At 39.7% G+C, this 17,563-nt stretch overlaps 1 protein-coding gene across 1 annotated transcript; it reads left to right on the plus strand.

Moving 5' to 3' along the window:
* The first annotated feature begins 2,945 nt into the window (after positions 1 to 2,945).
* LEPROTL1 (leptin receptor overlapping transcript like 1) lies at positions 2,946 to 12,805 on the plus strand. Its single transcript, XM_070408331.1, has 4 exons — positions 2,946 to 3,206; positions 10,200 to 10,275; positions 11,451 to 11,637; positions 12,487 to 12,805. Exons 1-4 carry the CDS (start codon positions 3,191 to 3,193, stop codon positions 12,601 to 12,603), a joined length of 396 nt encoding a protein of 131 aa, XP_070264432.1. The 5' UTR covers positions 2,946 to 3,190; the 3' UTR covers positions 12,604 to 12,805.
* The last annotated feature ends 4,758 nt before the right edge of the window (positions 12,806 to 17,563 follow it).

Consider the following 17,563-nt stretch of genomic DNA (forward strand, 5'->3'; position numbering starts at 1 on the left):
AGATTCTAGGCTCTGCCCACAAAAGTTCTGATTCAAATGTCTGGAGTGGACCCAGAAGTTTGCATGTTTAGGAAACATCCCAAAGAATTCTGTTATAGGTGGTCTTTGAAATACAACATTTGAACATACCGTTTTTACGGTCTCAAGTAACTCTAGACAACATCTGTAGACCAAAAATAGTCCTTAGGGTCTCTGTGGATCTCATGCAAAAGTCAAAGGAACACAAACTCTTAGGATTCAGTGACTATGGAAGCAAAAGATCCCTCTAACCCAGTGGTTCTCAACCTTCCTAATGCCGCGACCCTTTAATACAGTTCCTCATGTTGTGGTGACCCCCAACCTTAAAATTATTTTTGTTGCTACTTCGTAACTGTAATTTTGCTACTGTTATGAATCATCATGTAAATATCTGATATGCAGGATGTATTTTCATTGTTACAAATTGAACATAATTAAAGAATAGTGATTAATCACAAAAACAATATGTAATTATATATGTGTTTTCCGATGGTCTTACCCCTGTGAAAGGGTCATTCGACCCCCAAAGGGGTTGTGACCCACAGGTTGAGAACCTCTGCTCTAACCTAAAGAACAATCCCAGTTGCTCATAAAGTCATCAAGGACAAATGTCTGTAATGCCCAACCCATTATATTCACAAGAGGAAACTAGGAAACTAGCATTTAACTTGGCCACCAGGGCTTTTGGAGGCTCCAAAAGGCTTCCTAAAATGTGACCTTTCTCCATGAGCCAAGCCTGTGAGCCTATGAGATGAGAACCTGTCACTTCCCAATACCCCACCACTGATCAGCTGTCTCTCTGCTATGTTCTCTCAACCTTCCCTGCTTTCAAGGACGGTATACTGTGGAACAAAACAAAAGGTATTAGTGGTTGAGTATATAGGATGGAATCCTTTACTTCTCTAGGAATTCTACCTACCCCTTTCAAGATGGTTGGTGAGCATATGTCGGCTTCAGTTTAGAAAACAAAGCTAGTGGTTCACAAATTGTCTAAACAGTACCATTTCCACAACAAATGTTCAAGTGTGCCTTGTGGTTTTGCTACCACCACCCTTAAATTGAAACTCTTTTTTCATGGTGCAGAAGATGACAGAACTTTTTGTGCTAACTTGAACAGAAAATTCTCCTCCACGGGACACCTTTAGGTTTATTTGGGGCATTGAGCCTCAAGAAGAGACCTGTTTTAAATTTATTTTGAAAGTATTCAACCCGGAAAGTAGTGGAGGGAAGCAGGGTACCTTTAGTCCCCAGTAGCTCTCATTTTAAAGCATGTTGGAAACACCTCTTCTAACCGTACACTCAACAAGGTCTTATATGCCACTTTATCTTGGTCTGATTGTTACAGAAAAAATGATGCTTACAGAAGACCGGAGAAAAACCAAGCAACGCCCAGAGAAATGGAGATACACTGTTTATTACACCAGCGGGCCCAGAGGGAGATGTCTCCCAAATTTCTGAACAAAAACATGGAGGAAGCTTTCCCTATTTGTATCTTTCCCCCCCTCCCCTTTGTCTCCCAAATAAGGGTTTTTCCGGACCTTACATTAGATAACTAGCCTACAAGGTCAGACAGCCAAGTTTATCTTCCCTATTATTCAAGCAGCTAGAAAGCAAAGTTAATTTACCCAGTAAGGGGCCGCCTAAAAATAACAGAGTTGACTCACAGAATACGGGATCATGTAATAGCAGATAATTTTAAACAGTAGTTTTACAAAAATAGGGGTTAGCCTTCTCATGATGACTGAAAAGATTTAAATTCAAATCTTGCTAGGTCACCCACTTCCACTTGTAGCTTTTTAAAAACCTTCAAAAAGAGTCTCACTGCTGGGCGGGGGCGGAGCCTCCTTCTCCAGGACCTTGCTGTAAACCAGTGGTTCTCAACCTTGGCTGCACATTAGAATCACCTGGGAATCTTTTTAAAATCCTGATTTCTGGGCCTCATCCTCCGGAGATTCTGTTTCTTTGTTATGGGGTGAGGCCACAACATTAGTAACAAAGTAACAGAATTTCCGGAGGACGAGGCCCAGAAATCAGGATTTTAAAAGGATTCCCAGGTGATTCTAATGTGCAGCCAAGGTTGAGAACCACTAAACCATACTGTCCACCCCAACTCCCAGCAACCCCACTGATCTTCTTTCTCTCTTCTCCAGCGGACCAAGCTCCAAGCTCCCAGTTTGCTGGCCACGCTCGTCACCTCCACCAACACAACCCCCTCGGAATGAATGCTTTTCCCTCTTCCCTAGTTACACACCTGCTCCTTCCTCCATTGTCCCTTCCTCTGGGAAATCTACTGACTGATCTAAGTCGAAAGGCTTTCCTAGGACAATTGACCCATCTTCCTGGCACGTATCATTGTCGAAATTTCACGCATTTTTTGTGTCTGTCTCTCCCACTAAACTTTAAGCTCCTGGAGGGCAGAAACCGTGCCTAGTTTTGCTGACCTCAACCCCTAGCCCTGTTCCCAACACAGTAAATGGTCAATACATTTCTACGATGACTTAAATGTATTTGTACCTCTGCCGCTTTCTCTTTTCTAGCCCTGTTAGTCCAAACAAACAAACAAAAAACAACACAGCGATTCTCACGGACTCCCAAGAGGTCGAGTTGGTACTAAATCCGCCCTTCACCGCGTCCCGCTGCTCCTGTCTCAGGAGATGGGTCCCGCAGAACCCTAGTTTGGGGTCGGAACCCGAGGAGCCGAGTGCAGACCAGCCCGACTGCTCCCTTATTACAGGCTGGGAGGAGACATGGGTGCGCTTGGAAGATCGCAAATTCTCTCCCAGGGACATCACACCATGCCTCCCACACGTCGAGACTCCCTCCTCCTCCAAGAAGGAACATTGCGGGGTTCCCGCGAGGAGCCTCGGCACGGGGCTTCCGCCACCCGAGGAGCACCGCGCCCGCCCCGGAAACGGGCTGCGGGGAGAGCCTCCGGGGGCGGCGATCTGCCGAGGACCGAGCCGGGAAGGAAGGGGTCGGCCCGCTAGTCCCCGGCCCGCGCGCCCCCCGCGTCCCCCGCGTCCCCCCGCGCGAGTGCGAGCGGCCGGCGGAAGTACTGCGTCGCGCACTTCCGGGTGTTGTCTGGTCGCCGCCGCCGCGCGTCTCTGGTCTCCCGGCCGCCGCCGCCACCGCCGCCGCCTCGGGTCCAGGAGCCAGGAGCGACGTCACCGCCATGGCTGGCATCAAAGGTGGGCCTGGGGCGCGGGGCGCAGGAGGGCGGGGTGGCCGCCCGCAGCGAGGGGGAGGGTGTCCCGCGCGGCCCCCGCACGCCACCGCCCCGGCCGCAGCGCGCGCCGCGGGGTCCCAGCGCCGGAGGCCGACCCGGGACCCCCGCCCCCGCCTCTTCCCTCCCTCGCCGCTTCCCGGCCTCGGACGGCCGGGGTCCCGGCTCCTCGGTCAGCCCCCGCGTTCCGCTCGTCCCCGCAGCCTCTCTCCCCCCACCCATCGCCCCCCGTACCCAGAACGAAGTGGTCCGCGGTCTGTTCAAAGTCCCGCGGCAACTCGTTTTGCAGGAGTTCGCATCCCGGAGAGAGGGGGGCAGAGTGTGCGTTTGAGGGGGCTGAGGCCGCGAGAGATGCCCGGCACGGAAAATCAGTGTCATTTCCCACTTAAAGGCACCAGCGCGATCTCGGGGCGCTGAGCCGAGCCCGGTGGCGCCGCAGCGCCCCGGAAGGGTTAAGCCGGCTCTTCCCGAAACCTCGGCGATCGCGTCCTCTCGGGACCGGGCTCCGAGCTCTCCGAGCTCCAGGGGCTGAGGGGTTCTGATGTGTGAGCCGCAGGGAGACCCTGCAGGCAGCTCCGAGGGGTTGCTCTTCTCTCTGCCCTCTCCACGCTCGCAGGCTGAGGCTTTTCCACATGCCAACGTGTTCGTTTAGTTGGGTTTTTAAAAGATGAAATAGTTTAAAACTTAGTGGAAAACTCGTCGTTTGATCGTAGCTTCTCTTTAGAAATAGGAAGGTTGCATTCTTCCCAACTGGTAGTTTTGTTCATGTGATTAGAAGCAGATACCCTTAACAGATACCCTTAACAGCGTTTTCCAACTTGACAATGAAGTTCATTGATTTCCTGACCTGCGGCTTTGTAAAGGGGGCGGCAGAGCAGGAAGTGAAGATCTTTGATAGCCAGTGTTTTTTCTCAACTTTGAGCTTCTTTGCCAGAGTCACGTGTGTGTGTGTGTGTGTGTGTGTGTGTGTGTGTGTGTTTACTGTTTCTTGTTTATTTTTAATTTCTGAAAACATTTTGTTTCCCATATGAAACGTTGTCATCTGAGCAACTGAGAGCCTTTATAACAGTGGTTTAAAATCTCAGAAATCAGGATTTTAAAAAGATTCCCAGGTGATTCTAATGTGCAGCCAAGGTTGAGAACCACTGCTTTATAATCTCCTTCTGAACCGTAATAGACCCTTTTAAATGCTTGTGTGAAGGGCAGTTATGGTAGAATGGTGTGGTTTTTAGGATGTTTTGCCAGGTTCCCTGTTCTTCCCCATTTCTTCATTGTCATTCATGCAGGAGTCTCTTAAAATAACTGTAATTTCTTCCTGTAAACCTAGGTAAATATTAACTGGGTGAAAGTGTCTTAGATGGAATTGTACTTAACATTTTTTTGTTTCAGTAAGATTTTCTGATTGTTATGATGATGATTAGTTATCAGGATATTCTCTTCCTGTTGGCCTATTTTATTAAGGAGTGTTGCTATCATTGGAATCCATTATTTATTTCTTGAGCCTGTTGCTTTGTTATATATTGGCTTTTTCTGGTAACTGCTAGGTTAGGGAACTGGTCCCCTCTCCTACTCTAATTTCTTTGTAATCACAGAACCAGCACTCTGTCTCTAGATAGAGTTTAGATAATTGGGCTGTTCTATCCATCACTGCTGTGGAGGCTTTGGGAAGAGAAATCAGACTCGTCTAAGTTTTGCTTCCAAATGTTGCTTCACTCAATGACAGTATAAATTCTTGTCTTGTTGATGTCATCTAGGACAACCATTTATACACAAATGATGAAATTTGTATATAAATCAGCCTAGTTCCTGATTTCATAATACTGGAGAAACTTTAAAAGTTCTGGGAACACTTTTTAGCACTTTATTTAAATCCCATTGGCTTTTAACCAGTATGACTAAGAGGTGATATATCACAAAATTTTTTTTTTGATACCTGAATCATATCTCATTTTAGTTCCTTGATTTTTTTTTAAAAGTTGTCTTTCATTAAGTTTTTAAGAGTATACTTAAAGAATTTAGATTTTCTTTTTTGATAAGAACATAATTGTTCTCTGTCACAGAACAGAGTTACCCTCAGAGACCAAGTCCTAAGACTACTTGCCGCTTGGCCAGATGACAGAAAACTGATATGCTTTCGGAGAATTTTTCTCCCTGATTTACTTTTTTTTTTTTTTTCAGTCTCCTCCCTCCTGTCAGAGGCCAGATCTTGCTTATATACAGTTCTACCTCCTCTTTCTTGTTTGTTTTAATATGGGGAACAAGATAATCAAACTTAGAAAATTTTATGTCACAAGATATATGTAACTAATCTTTTCACTGGGTACATGAATTGCTATTGAAAACATATATGCCTGGATGATTCTTTAAAATGAATAATGTTTTGCCCGGTCAGTGTGGCTCAGTGGTTGAGCGTTGACCTGTGATCCAGGAAGTCACAGTTTGATTCCTGGTCAGGGCACCTGCCCCGGTTGTGGGCTCCATCCACAGTGTGGGGTGTGCAGGAGGCAACTGATCAATGATTCTCTCTCATCATTGATGGTTCTATCTCTCTCTCCCTCTCCCTTCCTCTCTGAAGTCAATAAAAATATATTTTTAAAAAATAAAATAAAAATGTTTCATTCTGCCGAAATTCACACACAGTAATTGTATTATCAAAACATGAATAAATAACCTCTGAATAAGAGCCTAAGGGTCTGTTTATTAAAAATGTTAACTTTATGCCCTGGCTGATGTGGCTCAGTTGGTTGAGCATCGGCCTATGTACCAAAAGATCACTGGTTTGATTCCCAGTCAGGGCACATGCCTGGGTTGCAGCTGGATCCCCAGTAGGGGGCATGCAGGAGGCAGCCCATCAATGTTTCTCTCTCACATTGATGTTTCTCTCTCTCCCTTCCTCTCAAAAGTCAATAAAAACATTTTTAAAAAAAGAATATTAGCTTTAGTGTATGAGTTTTGTGACATATATTTTGACCTTTGTTTCCTAGAGGATTCTAAGCTATATATATTCTGGATAAATTGCCTTCTGAATAAATAAGGTGTTCCTGTATACTATTTATAGTGGTGAACTTAGCTGTTTGGCAACTAAATTTTAAAGAAAGTAGAGATGGTTTTTTACTTCCTCAGCATATCTTATAACTAATATCTCTAGTGTCCAGAGAATTATTTGCATTTCCGATCTAGTCCAACTCTCATAGGAGAAACTACTGACTCTCAGATGTAATCACTGTATTTAGACAGCTAGGAGGAGGCTGATAGGAGATAGGACCCAGCATCTCCTGATTTTCAGTTAAGGGCTGTATCTATCCACCCTACTACATCAGGCACACTATCTCCCCCTCCCCCCCCATCCTTGCCTTTCCTCCCGGTCCTCCCCCCCCCCCACTCCTCCTCCACCCTCGTCTGCTCCCCTCCCTTTCTCCCACCCACCCCTTTCATTCCTTTCATTAATTCTACCGATATTATTTATTATTGAGTGTTAAGTGCTGGGACATGAGCATCAACAGAAAAACGTTTTCTCTTGTGGAGCCAACAGTTTAAAAGGAAAGATAAATACAAATCAATGTAAATTACAGCTGTGATAACTGAACAAAGGGGAGATGTACAGTGTAAGGCAAGCATGTCAAACTCACGGCCCACAGGCCGCACGTGGCCCACAACAAATATTTTTGCGGCCCAGCCAATATAACGGTATGTAAGAAATGTTTCAATAAAAATTTTGTAACTTAATTTTTACAATATCCTGTTATACATAATCTACGGCCGAATGACCAGAATGACCGGTCGCTATGACACGCGCTGACCACCAGGGGGCAGACGCTTAACGCAGGAGCTCCCTGCTGGTGGTCAGTGTGCTCCCCCAGTGGGAGCATGCTCAGCCAGAAGCGGGGCTCACAACTGACAAGCACAGCGGCAATGGCAGGAGCTTCTCCTGCCTCCATAGCAGCGCTAAGGAGCAGCGAGTCAAGTGGTAAGGAGTGAGCAGACGGGTGGTTAGGAACAAGGGGTCCTGTATGGCAAGAGGGCACAGGCCTGGCTGAGGGAGCTCACCCACCCGCCCCCCACACGAATTTCGTGCATCAGGCCTCTAGTTATTAATAACGAACTACAATGTTCTCTAATGACTGATTACTAAAATCGTGTTGAATTAATTCCCTTACGCGCCTTCGCACCATCTCTCCACTGATACTAGCAGCGAATATTTTAGCAGCCAATTGCCACTTCATTAGTCTTGGACTGACTTGTTTGGTGTGCGCAATAGGAAATATTTCACTTTCAGAGAACAAGAAAAATAGGTTTATTTGCGTTACACTTATTAATTTGTGCAGTTATTCAGTGCCTGGTAAGTTAATGTTCAAGAAAAAAATAATTTTTGTTAAAATGTTTTATTATGTTAACGATTACTCATTTATTTCAGTCCTTTGTATTCAACATGTCTCTATCGAAATAAACCTACGTTTCTATGAAAATTGAAGCTTTTGTTCTTTTGCGGCCCCCATGAACTTAAACCTTGTTTATTTGGCCCGTGTTAGCCTTTGAGTTTGACATGCTTGGTGTAAGGAGAGCCTCTGCACATGCATGTCCCTCTGCGGAGTTCCCCCAGATCTCCACAGGGTCCAGTTTCTCAGTTCATATAGGTGTCTACTCAGATGTCACCTCATCAGGCCTTCCCAGGCCTCTGGGTCTGGAATAACACTCCCTCCCCTTTCCCTATCTGATTTTTTTCATAGCACTTGACATGTATTTGCTGACTTTTTAATTTTTTAAAATATATTTTTATTGATTTCAGAGAGGAGGGAGAGAGGGAGAAACATCAATGATGAGAGAGAATCATTGGTCAGCTGCCTCCTGCAGGCCCCACCCTGGGGATTGAGCCGCAACCTGGGCATGTGCCCTGGCCAGGTTCATAGGTTGTGACCCCCTGGATCATAGGTTGACACCCAACCAGTGACTTGGCTGGCTGATTTTTTAAATATTTATTCTTCTGCTAGAATGTAAGCTTCGTGAGAGTAAGAGCTTTGATTTTTTTTTTTTAAATAATTTTAGAGAGGAAGGCAGAGAGAGATTGAGAGAGAGAGAAACATCGGTCAGCTGCTTCCTGCACATGCCATGGATTCCACCACCTTTTGGTGTACTGACATTCCTCCACCCGACGGAGCCACACTGGCCAGGGCAAGAGCTTTGATTTTTTTCATTGCTTTATCTTCAGAATCAAGAACAGTGTGTGACATACATTAGGTGCTCAATAGATACTTCTTGAATGAATGAATATAATAGTTAGGAAGTTTGGAAAGACTTTACTGAGGAAGAAATAATTGAGCTGAGACCTGAAGGAAGAGTAGAAATTAACTTGGAGGAAAGAGGAAGTTGTAGTAGGACAAGAATGCAAGCTCCCTGAGTGTGAAAGGGCCTTATCTCATTTATTAACATATCCCCAGCCCCTGTTACCTATTTGGTGCTCAGTAAATATTTTTTGAATGAAATGAATGAATAAAGCTGTGTCTGAGGTAGAAGAGACAACACGTGCAACGACCACATAGACAAGGGAACCTGCTGATTCCCAGAAAAGGAGAGAGGGCCAGTGTCACTGGAGTGCAGAGGGCAAGAGTGAGCAGCCTGTTGTGATTGATATGTGTTCAGGGGACATACACAGGACAGATTATGAAGACCTATATTTAACTGAACAAAACAGATGGTAAATTCAGTATTTCCCTAATCATTTACATTGCATTCCCTTGTAAACTTCCTCATTCACTGTAAAATTAAAATGCAAATTTTTCTTTCAGTCGCTAAAAATATTATTGCATTAAGGACTAAGTCAGCGGTTCTCAACCTGTGGGTCGTGACCCCTTTGGGGGTCGAACGACCCATTCACAGGGGTCGCCTCAATACATCCTGCATATCAGATATTTACAGTACGATTCATAACAGTAGCAAAATTACAGTTATGAAGTAGCAACAAAAATAATTTTATGGTTGTGGGTCACCACAACATGAACGGTATTAAAGGGTCGCGGCATTAGGAAGGTTGAGAACCACTAGACTATGTAAATGTGTTCAGGGTTGATATGCCCTACATCAATGATCTAGATGAAAACTAAATGTGCTAGGCTACCACGTCCGTGGGATTCCTTGATTTTGCTCACTTTAATTCAGAGAAGTATATCAGTAGTACTTGGCAACATCTAACCCCTTTATAATTAATTTTGGTTTGTATATGTTAGATTTTTGTCTTGACAACTTTTAGGCCTTCTGCAAATCTTTGGAATGTTAACTACATCACTAAAAAAAAGACGTGTTATTCTTTTAGGCACATAGTTGCAGAAATGCCAGTTATATAGAACTGGAAATAAATTGATCATTTATTTATTTGCTTAATTCTAGGCCATTGATTAACTATTCAAGAAAGTTGTTTCTATTTACTGATATATGTGAAAACCCTTTATAAAATACAATGCTTTGTATAAGTATGTGTGTATAACTTTAGAAACTATCTTATCAGTTTTGTGTACATTTGCAATGTATAAGGAGCAAAAGCTGAGCCAGACAGATTTTCCCAGAGGACAAGTCCAGTAAAGCTGACAGTGCGGAGTTTCTCCACATAATTGCTTTTCAAAACTATAGTGACCTGTGGAGTAAATATAATACTAATGTCTGGAGGAGCATTGATCTTGTAGATTGAGAAGGGGGCCAGGGAATTCAGTGGTGTGCTAGCAATTTGAAAATCAGTATTGCTTCGTTTTGCCTTGAAGATGCTATAGAAGACATGTTGTGTGACTAGGTAACTTACACTTTGAAAGATAACTCACTTTCAGTATATTTGGTTTTGTGTGTATTGTTTTGCTTTTTACTTCTGAGATTACAAGTAATGTTCAGACTGCTAATAATAATAATAATAATAAAAATAGTAATTGATTTAGTTTAATTACTATTTCTACTTGACTTTTTATTTACTTTGCAGCTTTGATTAGTTTGTCCTTTGGAGGAGCAATTGGGCTGATGTTTTTGATGCTTGGATGTGCCCTTCCAATATACAAGTATGTAAAATGTTTGTGGGGGGGTTTTTGCATATATAAGAATAACATTTTTCTGCTTTTAAAGCTTAAAAAATTTGTTTTTACTGCTGTAGAAGTAATCCTGAGAAACCATCTTCAAAAGAATGAGGAAGAGCTGTAATTGCTAATATGTAAAGTTCAAGATATATTGTTAAATGGAAAAGTGCAGCGATTCATTTGTAATTTTAAAGTTTTTATCAAATAGAAAGATGGAAGGATCCACAAGAAGCTTAATAGGAGAGTAGGAAGGAAAAAGCAGAGGAGATGTAGGCAACTTTGAGTTTTCTCTTTTTGTGCTTTTGTATTGTTTGAGTTTTTTCCTTAAGCATATGTTCATTTGTAATTTTTTTCTAGTCTCAAAATATCTAGGAAAAGATTTTTAGTAAAAACATAGATAAATCTTTGCTTAGTATAAGCCTGTATGAATGACTCTTCAATCATATGTGTATTTTATCCTCGTATTTTAAAATAATTATGGACTATTGGAATTTGCAAAAATAGTACAGAACAGTCCCCTGTACCCTTCACACAGTTTCCCCTCAGTGATACTGTCTCACATAACTATAATTTTATTATTTTAACCAGAAAATGACAATACAGTAGCTGAACTACAGGCTAAAAGCCATCTATTTTTATTGTAATCAATTCTATATTCTGGCTTAAAGTTTTCAGTATTACTTTCAGTTCATTTTCTCTACTTTGATTTTTTATATTTGAGGAGTTCCTAGTGACCTAAAAAAGTTTGGAGGTGTTCCAGCTCTGTGCTCAGGCAGGATGTCATTGAAGTCAAGGGCATGACTTTTGAATTTAAAAATCACTGTGATAACATTCCCATTTTCCGTATGCCTCTGTATTAACAACCTAAAATAAAATATAGTTTAAGTTTTAGGCCTTGATTCCAACTGTTTTAATTTATAAAGCATTTTCTTTTAATATAAGAAATATTTTACTAATTGTATCATAATTAACAATGGGAATACTATGATTCTGAATGTCCCTCTGTTTGGTGTTCAGGTTATAGCTTATGTTTAAGTTGTGTCGTGTTTTGTACATTGCAATATTATTCCTTTGGTCCTTATTTTTAAAAAGCATATTTTATGTGTTGGAAAATGACATAAATAGCAAAACTACCTTAACTTATTTTTTCCTTTTTCTAGCCAATACTGGCCCCTCTTTGTTCTGTTTTTTTACATCCTTTCACCTATTCCATACTGCATAGCAAGAAGACTAGTGGATGATACAGATGCTATGAGTAACGCTTGTAAGGAACTTGCCATATTTCTTACAACAGGCATTGTTGTCTCAGCTTTTGGACTCCCTATTGTATTTGCCAGAGCACACCTGGTAAGTGAACACATTCTTCACTAATGAAAAGTTTTTTTCAGGAAAAAATTTTTGTTAAAATGACATGAAAAAGTGATAAGACAAGGGAGCCTCTAGGATAGAGATTTTAGAAACATACTTTTGTTGTTAACTGATAAAAATGGTATCGGAGAGCATGGCTCAGGTGTGCAGCATGATTGGCTTACCGATACTTTGCTGTCAGAATTGGGCACAAAAGCTAATCAACCGCAGACCTGTGCTGTACAGCTCGGAACAGGGAAGACCCAAGGAGAACTTGTGTTCTTTGCAGGTGGGGAAGTACAAAGGAGAAGGCTGGGTTACCTATACTCAGCTCTTCCTCCCAAACTCCCCAGTCATAGGTTCATTCTTTCATCTCTGGGGAAGTAGAGAAGACAGAAAAGATGGGGATTGGTCACCCTTTCATACTGCTCCTGCCCTTTTAAAGGATTGTACATGAGTATGTTTTCACCTCTGATATTGTCAATGTAATCTGCTCTCTGTATATTGGGGTTTTTTGTTGGTTTTTGTTTTTTAATCTCTCTAGATAAAATTTTAGATTCACTAAAGAAGAGTTGGAGCAAATTTCTTTATAAACAGTAAATTGTAGAATTCTATGCTGCCTCCTCATAGCCCAGAAGGCAACAAGCTTCTTTTGAATAATCATCTTTCCATGACTTTGTCTTTTTAAAGGAACTAGAGATAAATACAAACAGTAAAATAGAGGTACTATTAAGTGTTCAGTAGTGTTTTAGATCATGCTTGGCACACAACTAGAGCCTTCATTTGCTTTTCATTTTCTTTTTGTTTTCATATGTCTATTAACTGACTGTTTATATCTTATTTCCATAGATTGCGTGGGGAGCTTGTGCACTTGTTCTCACAGGAAACACAGTCATCTTTGCAACTATACTGGGCTTTTTCTTGGTCTTTGGAAGCAATGACGACTTCAGCTGGCAGCAGTGGTGAAAGAAATTACTGAACTATTATCAAGTGGACTTCTTGTCATTTGTTGGCCATCCATGCACACAGGAGATGGGGCAGCAATGCTGAATGGTATAACAAGCCTGTTGGGGTGTTCTAGATACTCCCTTCTCCCTTTTATTGTAAGCATACTATTTTCACAGAGACTTGCTAAAGGATTAAAAGGATTTTCTCTTTTGGAAAAAAAGCTTGACTGATTTCACACTTATCTATATAGTATGCTTCCTGTGGTGTCCTGCTGAATTTAAATATTTATGTGTTTCTCTTGTTCAGTTTTTTTTTTTTTTTATTAATAGGCAGTGTTAAAATTTTTTTTAATGTAATAATCATTCGCATTGGTTAGGAATTAGATTTCTGCTGGATATTACTGGGCTAACGTATATCTTTTCTCTTAAGATTATTTAACCTTCATTATTACAAAAAGTTATAAAAGTAAGTTTCAATCAGTCAGGATGACATCACTCCCAATTTTATGCAAACATTCGGACTGTTGGCATACCTTATAGACTATATACTCAGTGCGTATATAGCTGCATTTATACCTCAGAAGGGCCAAGCATTAATGCCCGTGCTGGTTTTGCCAGTAAGCAGATGTTTTGTGAATTGAAAATTATTTTATGGAATTGCTACAAAGGACTGCTTTTCTTCTCAATTGTTTGAAGAATTTTTTGTTAAACTTTAAGGTAAGGGTGTAAAAACAGATTTTTGAGATGTGGTTTTTATTTATGTTTATGATAGTTAAAGAGTTGCATTGTGGAAGGAAACGATGTTGAAATTTCATTTTTTGAGTCCTGTTTCTATTTATAAGGGAAATTTTTGATCTTTTATCAGCCTTTCATATTTTACCATAGGTAAAATGGACATTTGTGGAACTACTACTGATATGGGAAAGATGTTTGCATCACATATACAGAAAACCTTTCCCTGCTCCCTCCTTTTAACTTATTTTATACAGTGAGTATAGTAAGTAAAATAACTTCAATTATAGTTTAATAACACTTTAAATCAGAGGTGTTTAACTCACCTGGAAAGAAATTGCTATGCCATACATTCAGAGTGCCCCCTGCCCCACAAGGCCTTGGCATGATTAACAAGTGACTTGTTAATCCTGCAGATAATTCATGCATTAACAATTTAACATTTAGACGATGGTAATAGTAGTTCTTATTCTCTAATGTTATATGTAATTTAAAACTATTTAAGACAAGTTTCCTGTATACCTCTCAGTTGTTTTCATTTTTATTTCATCACGATAGAGCTGCTATTTCCTTTTAAATGGCATTTATTGTGTGAATTAATGCAAAGTAGCCAAATCCACCTTCAGACACAAACCCAAATGAAAATTCCCAGTAACCAGGCATGATCAGATTGTAGTGGTTATTTGCAGCTCACAGTTATCAGTACTTTTTTCAGGAGCTAGTTATGAAAATGTTTAAATTGGTCTGACAGTATTTTGTTAAGGACATTTGTTTGTATAATCATTCAGTATACTTTCATAAAAAATTGTCTTGCCTTCAGACAAAACTGAGTAATCATGACAGATATCTTTTGTTATTTTATAAATTTTTCAAGAAAATGGGAACAAATTTTAGGTTTGGTCATCTTTTTACTAAAGATGCCTAAAGGCCACAGGTTTATACAGCTGCACCCAAGTTGTTACTTTTAGCTGTGAGATGGGAAGCACAATGAAATATCTGCATGTGGTTGTCCCATTTACATATTAGGCTGAAGATGGCTTGCAGTAGTGCTGTAGCCTTAAAGAGGAAGGTACAGCTTCACATGAATTAGCTGGTGAAACCGTTGGGAACTCAGTGCCTGTAATCTCGATTTTTTTTGGCAGGAAGTACATTCTTTAGTCATTCCCCATTTTCTGTTCTAGAATGTCAGTACAGTGCACTGCAACTGTTTTAGTCACTTGGCCATAGACTCCTTTTCTAACAGCTGCTTATTCTTTCTGTATACTGATTGCATTGGCGGCATTGTGTCTTTGATCTTGCACACTAGCTTGACATAGTGCTGTCTTTGATTTCTAAGCTAGTTACTTGAGGTATGAATTTTCCATAGAACATGCACTGATACTTCATTGCCATTATTCTATGGAAAGAAAACTTTTGATGATGAAACAATAAAGATTTTAAATATCTTTTTTAGTTTGTGGGTGTTTTTGATATGAAAATGTACTGCACACTTCAGTTTCTGAAGTGCATTATCCATTTTAATAGTGTAATATAAAGCAAGTATGACATTAGTTACAACATTAGACTTATATAAGTTTCACTTCCAAAATTAAATTGAAATCATAGTAATAAATATTACAATGAAGCCCTATGATTTTGAGCTGTAGTAAAAGGATTGGTAACCTGGGGAAGTAGAGTTTTTACCCACCTTTTTACAAAAACAGCAACAGAAGGTTTTGTTGACATGAAAAGATTACTGATAATCTAAAGTCAAGGTTGTACTTGGCCTTAAATTTTCAGAACGCTTTTATGACTGCATGTTTTAATATCTCTATTACCACTTATTATTAGAGTATTTTGTTTTTAGTAAACATTTCAGACAGTTAAAAGTAAAAAATTAATCCGTGTAGTACAATGTGAACAGAGAAAAGTACTGTTCTCTTTTATCAAAATTAAGTCTTGTCCCAATTTATCCTAATTATAGTCTCATTATATACTTTATAACATTCAGATTATAGGTTCTTAGTGTCTAATATGATTTGGGAGGTATTGTCAGAATAATCCAGATTTCTAGAGTAACTCTAGAATATTTATATAAATTTGACTAAATTTCATAAGTCTCATATAACTTTTAGTTAATGCATCAAATATAAAAAGCAGCCATGCAGCATTACTTTTAGTGAGATGTGTGTTTTAGATCTCAGGATGCTTTGTGACGTATAAAATTGGTAGGACATACACATTCATATTTCTTTCATATAAACATGTATTGCCCTTTCTCTCAGTAAAGACCAGGAAGCTCTTACTGTGTTATGAGCCTCCTAATTTTCTGTCATTCCAAGGAAAGAACTATCATTTGCTAATTGGAAACCTGAACAGAAGCAAAAGATGTTCATCGTCTGCCAGCAGTGGTGAGCAGGCTTTGGCAGAAGTGAGTTTTTTCAGGGGTGGACAAGATTCTGCTGCATTCCACTGCTTTTAACCAGATGTAGGAGATTTGTGACTTTGGCAGTGCCTTCCTGACCTTGGGGTGGTAGTGGAAACTTTCTGACCTCAGGGGTAAAGGTATGAGGCCCTTCTGGTGGAGACCTCCCCCAAGCATTGCAATGATTTTTGTTGTTGTTGTTTTTATTTTTAAAAATCAACTTTAGGTGCCAAGACAGTTCAATGGGGGAAAAAATGGTATTTTCAACAAATGGTACAGACACAGCTGAACATCCACATGCAAAAGATTGAAATTGAAACCTTACCTTACACTGTATTCAAAAATTAACTCAAAATGAATCATAGACCTACATGTAAAAGCTAAACTATGAAAATCTGAGATTTACATAGGTATAAATTTTCATGACCTTGGATTAGGCAGTGGTTTCTTAGATATGACAAGCAGCAAGCAGCCAAAGGAAAAATATATAAATTGTGCTTCATCAAAAATGTAAGCCTTTTGTGCTTCAAAGGACACTATCAAGAAAGTAAAAAGACAACCTACAGATAGAAGATATTTTCAAGTTATATATCATAAGGATTACATATCCAAAATATATAAATAGCTCAACAGTGGAAAGACAACCCAATTAAGAAATGGGAAACATCCAAATAGCCATTTCTCCAAAGAAGATATAAATGCCAGTAAGCACATGAAAAGATGCTCAACATTATTAGTCATTAAGGAAATCCAAAGGCAAACCACAATAAAATACCATTTCACATCCGCTAGGCTGGCTAGAATGAAAAAGACAGATAATAAGTTGGCGAGGATGCAGAAAAATTGGAATCTTCATACATTATTTGGGATTTAAAATGACTCAGCTATTGTGTAAAACATTTTGCAGTTCCTCAAAAAGTTAATCATAATTACCATATGACCCAGCAATTTCACTCCTAGATATATACCCAAGAGAACTGAAAATACCTACACAAACGCTTATACATGAATTATTTATAATAGCTAAAAAGTGAAGTATGTTCTTTTGTGAAGTGTGTATTCAAATTTTTGCACATTTTTATTGTATGGCCTCACTGAGTTGTAAAGTCCTGTGTCAGATTATATGTATTATGATATTTTACTCCCATTCTGAGGTTTGTATTTTGCTTTCATAATGTCTTTTAAAAAGCATGTTTTTTTCTTTTGATAAGTCAGTTACCAATTTTTTTTTTCTTTTAAAAATTGTTACTGCTTTTTTAAGCATTCTTTGACTACCTCTAAAGTCATGAAGATTTTTCTCCTGTTTCCTTCTAGAAGTTTTATAAACTTACCTCTTATAGTAGGGCCTGTGCTTCATTTCAAGATATGTTTGTATGTAGTATGAAATAAGAGTTGAGGCTCCTTTTTTTCCCCACATGAATTTTCACTTCTATCACTTTGTTGTTAAGACTATCCTTTTCCCTTTCAAGCACTTGGGCACTTTTGTAAAAAATTAACCATGTAAGTGTGAATCTACTGATGCTTTTTAGTAAGCCTGCCTATTCTTCAGTTTTTCCAAAATTGTTTATCTATGCTAAGTTTTTAGTACATTTATATAAACTTTAGAATTAGCTTTGTCAATTTCTGTTTTTAAAAAGCCTCTGGGATTTTAATTGGGATTGCATTGAATCTACCAATCAAATTGGAGGAGAATTAAAATCTTAAGTTAACTATTGCTGCATAACAAACCACTCTCAAAGCTATTGGCTTAAATCAACCAATTATAAAGCACACAAATCAGCAAATTGGGCAGGGCCTAACAGTGAAGGTTCATTTCTGCTCCATGTGGTCAGCTGAGGTGGCT

Source organism: Myotis yumanensis, unplaced genomic scaffold, assembly GCF_028538775.1.
Source record: "Myotis yumanensis isolate MYYU_CA2020_CCGP unplaced genomic scaffold, mMyoYum1.0.hap1 SCAF_3, whole genome shotgun sequence".
Classification (NCBI taxonomy): Eukaryota; Metazoa; Chordata; class Mammalia; order Chiroptera; family Vespertilionidae; genus Myotis; species Myotis yumanensis.

Coding starts and splice junctions, on each gene's coding strand:
- LEPROTL1 (XM_070408331.1), top strand. Junction 10,276..11,450: donor TGTGCCCTTCCAATATACAA/GTATGTAAAATG, acceptor TCCTTTTTCTAG/CCAATACTGGCCCCTCTTTG. Junction 11,638..12,486: donor TATTTGCCAGAGCACACCTG/GTAAGTGAACAC, acceptor TTATTTCCATAG/ATTGCGTGGGGAGCTTGTGC.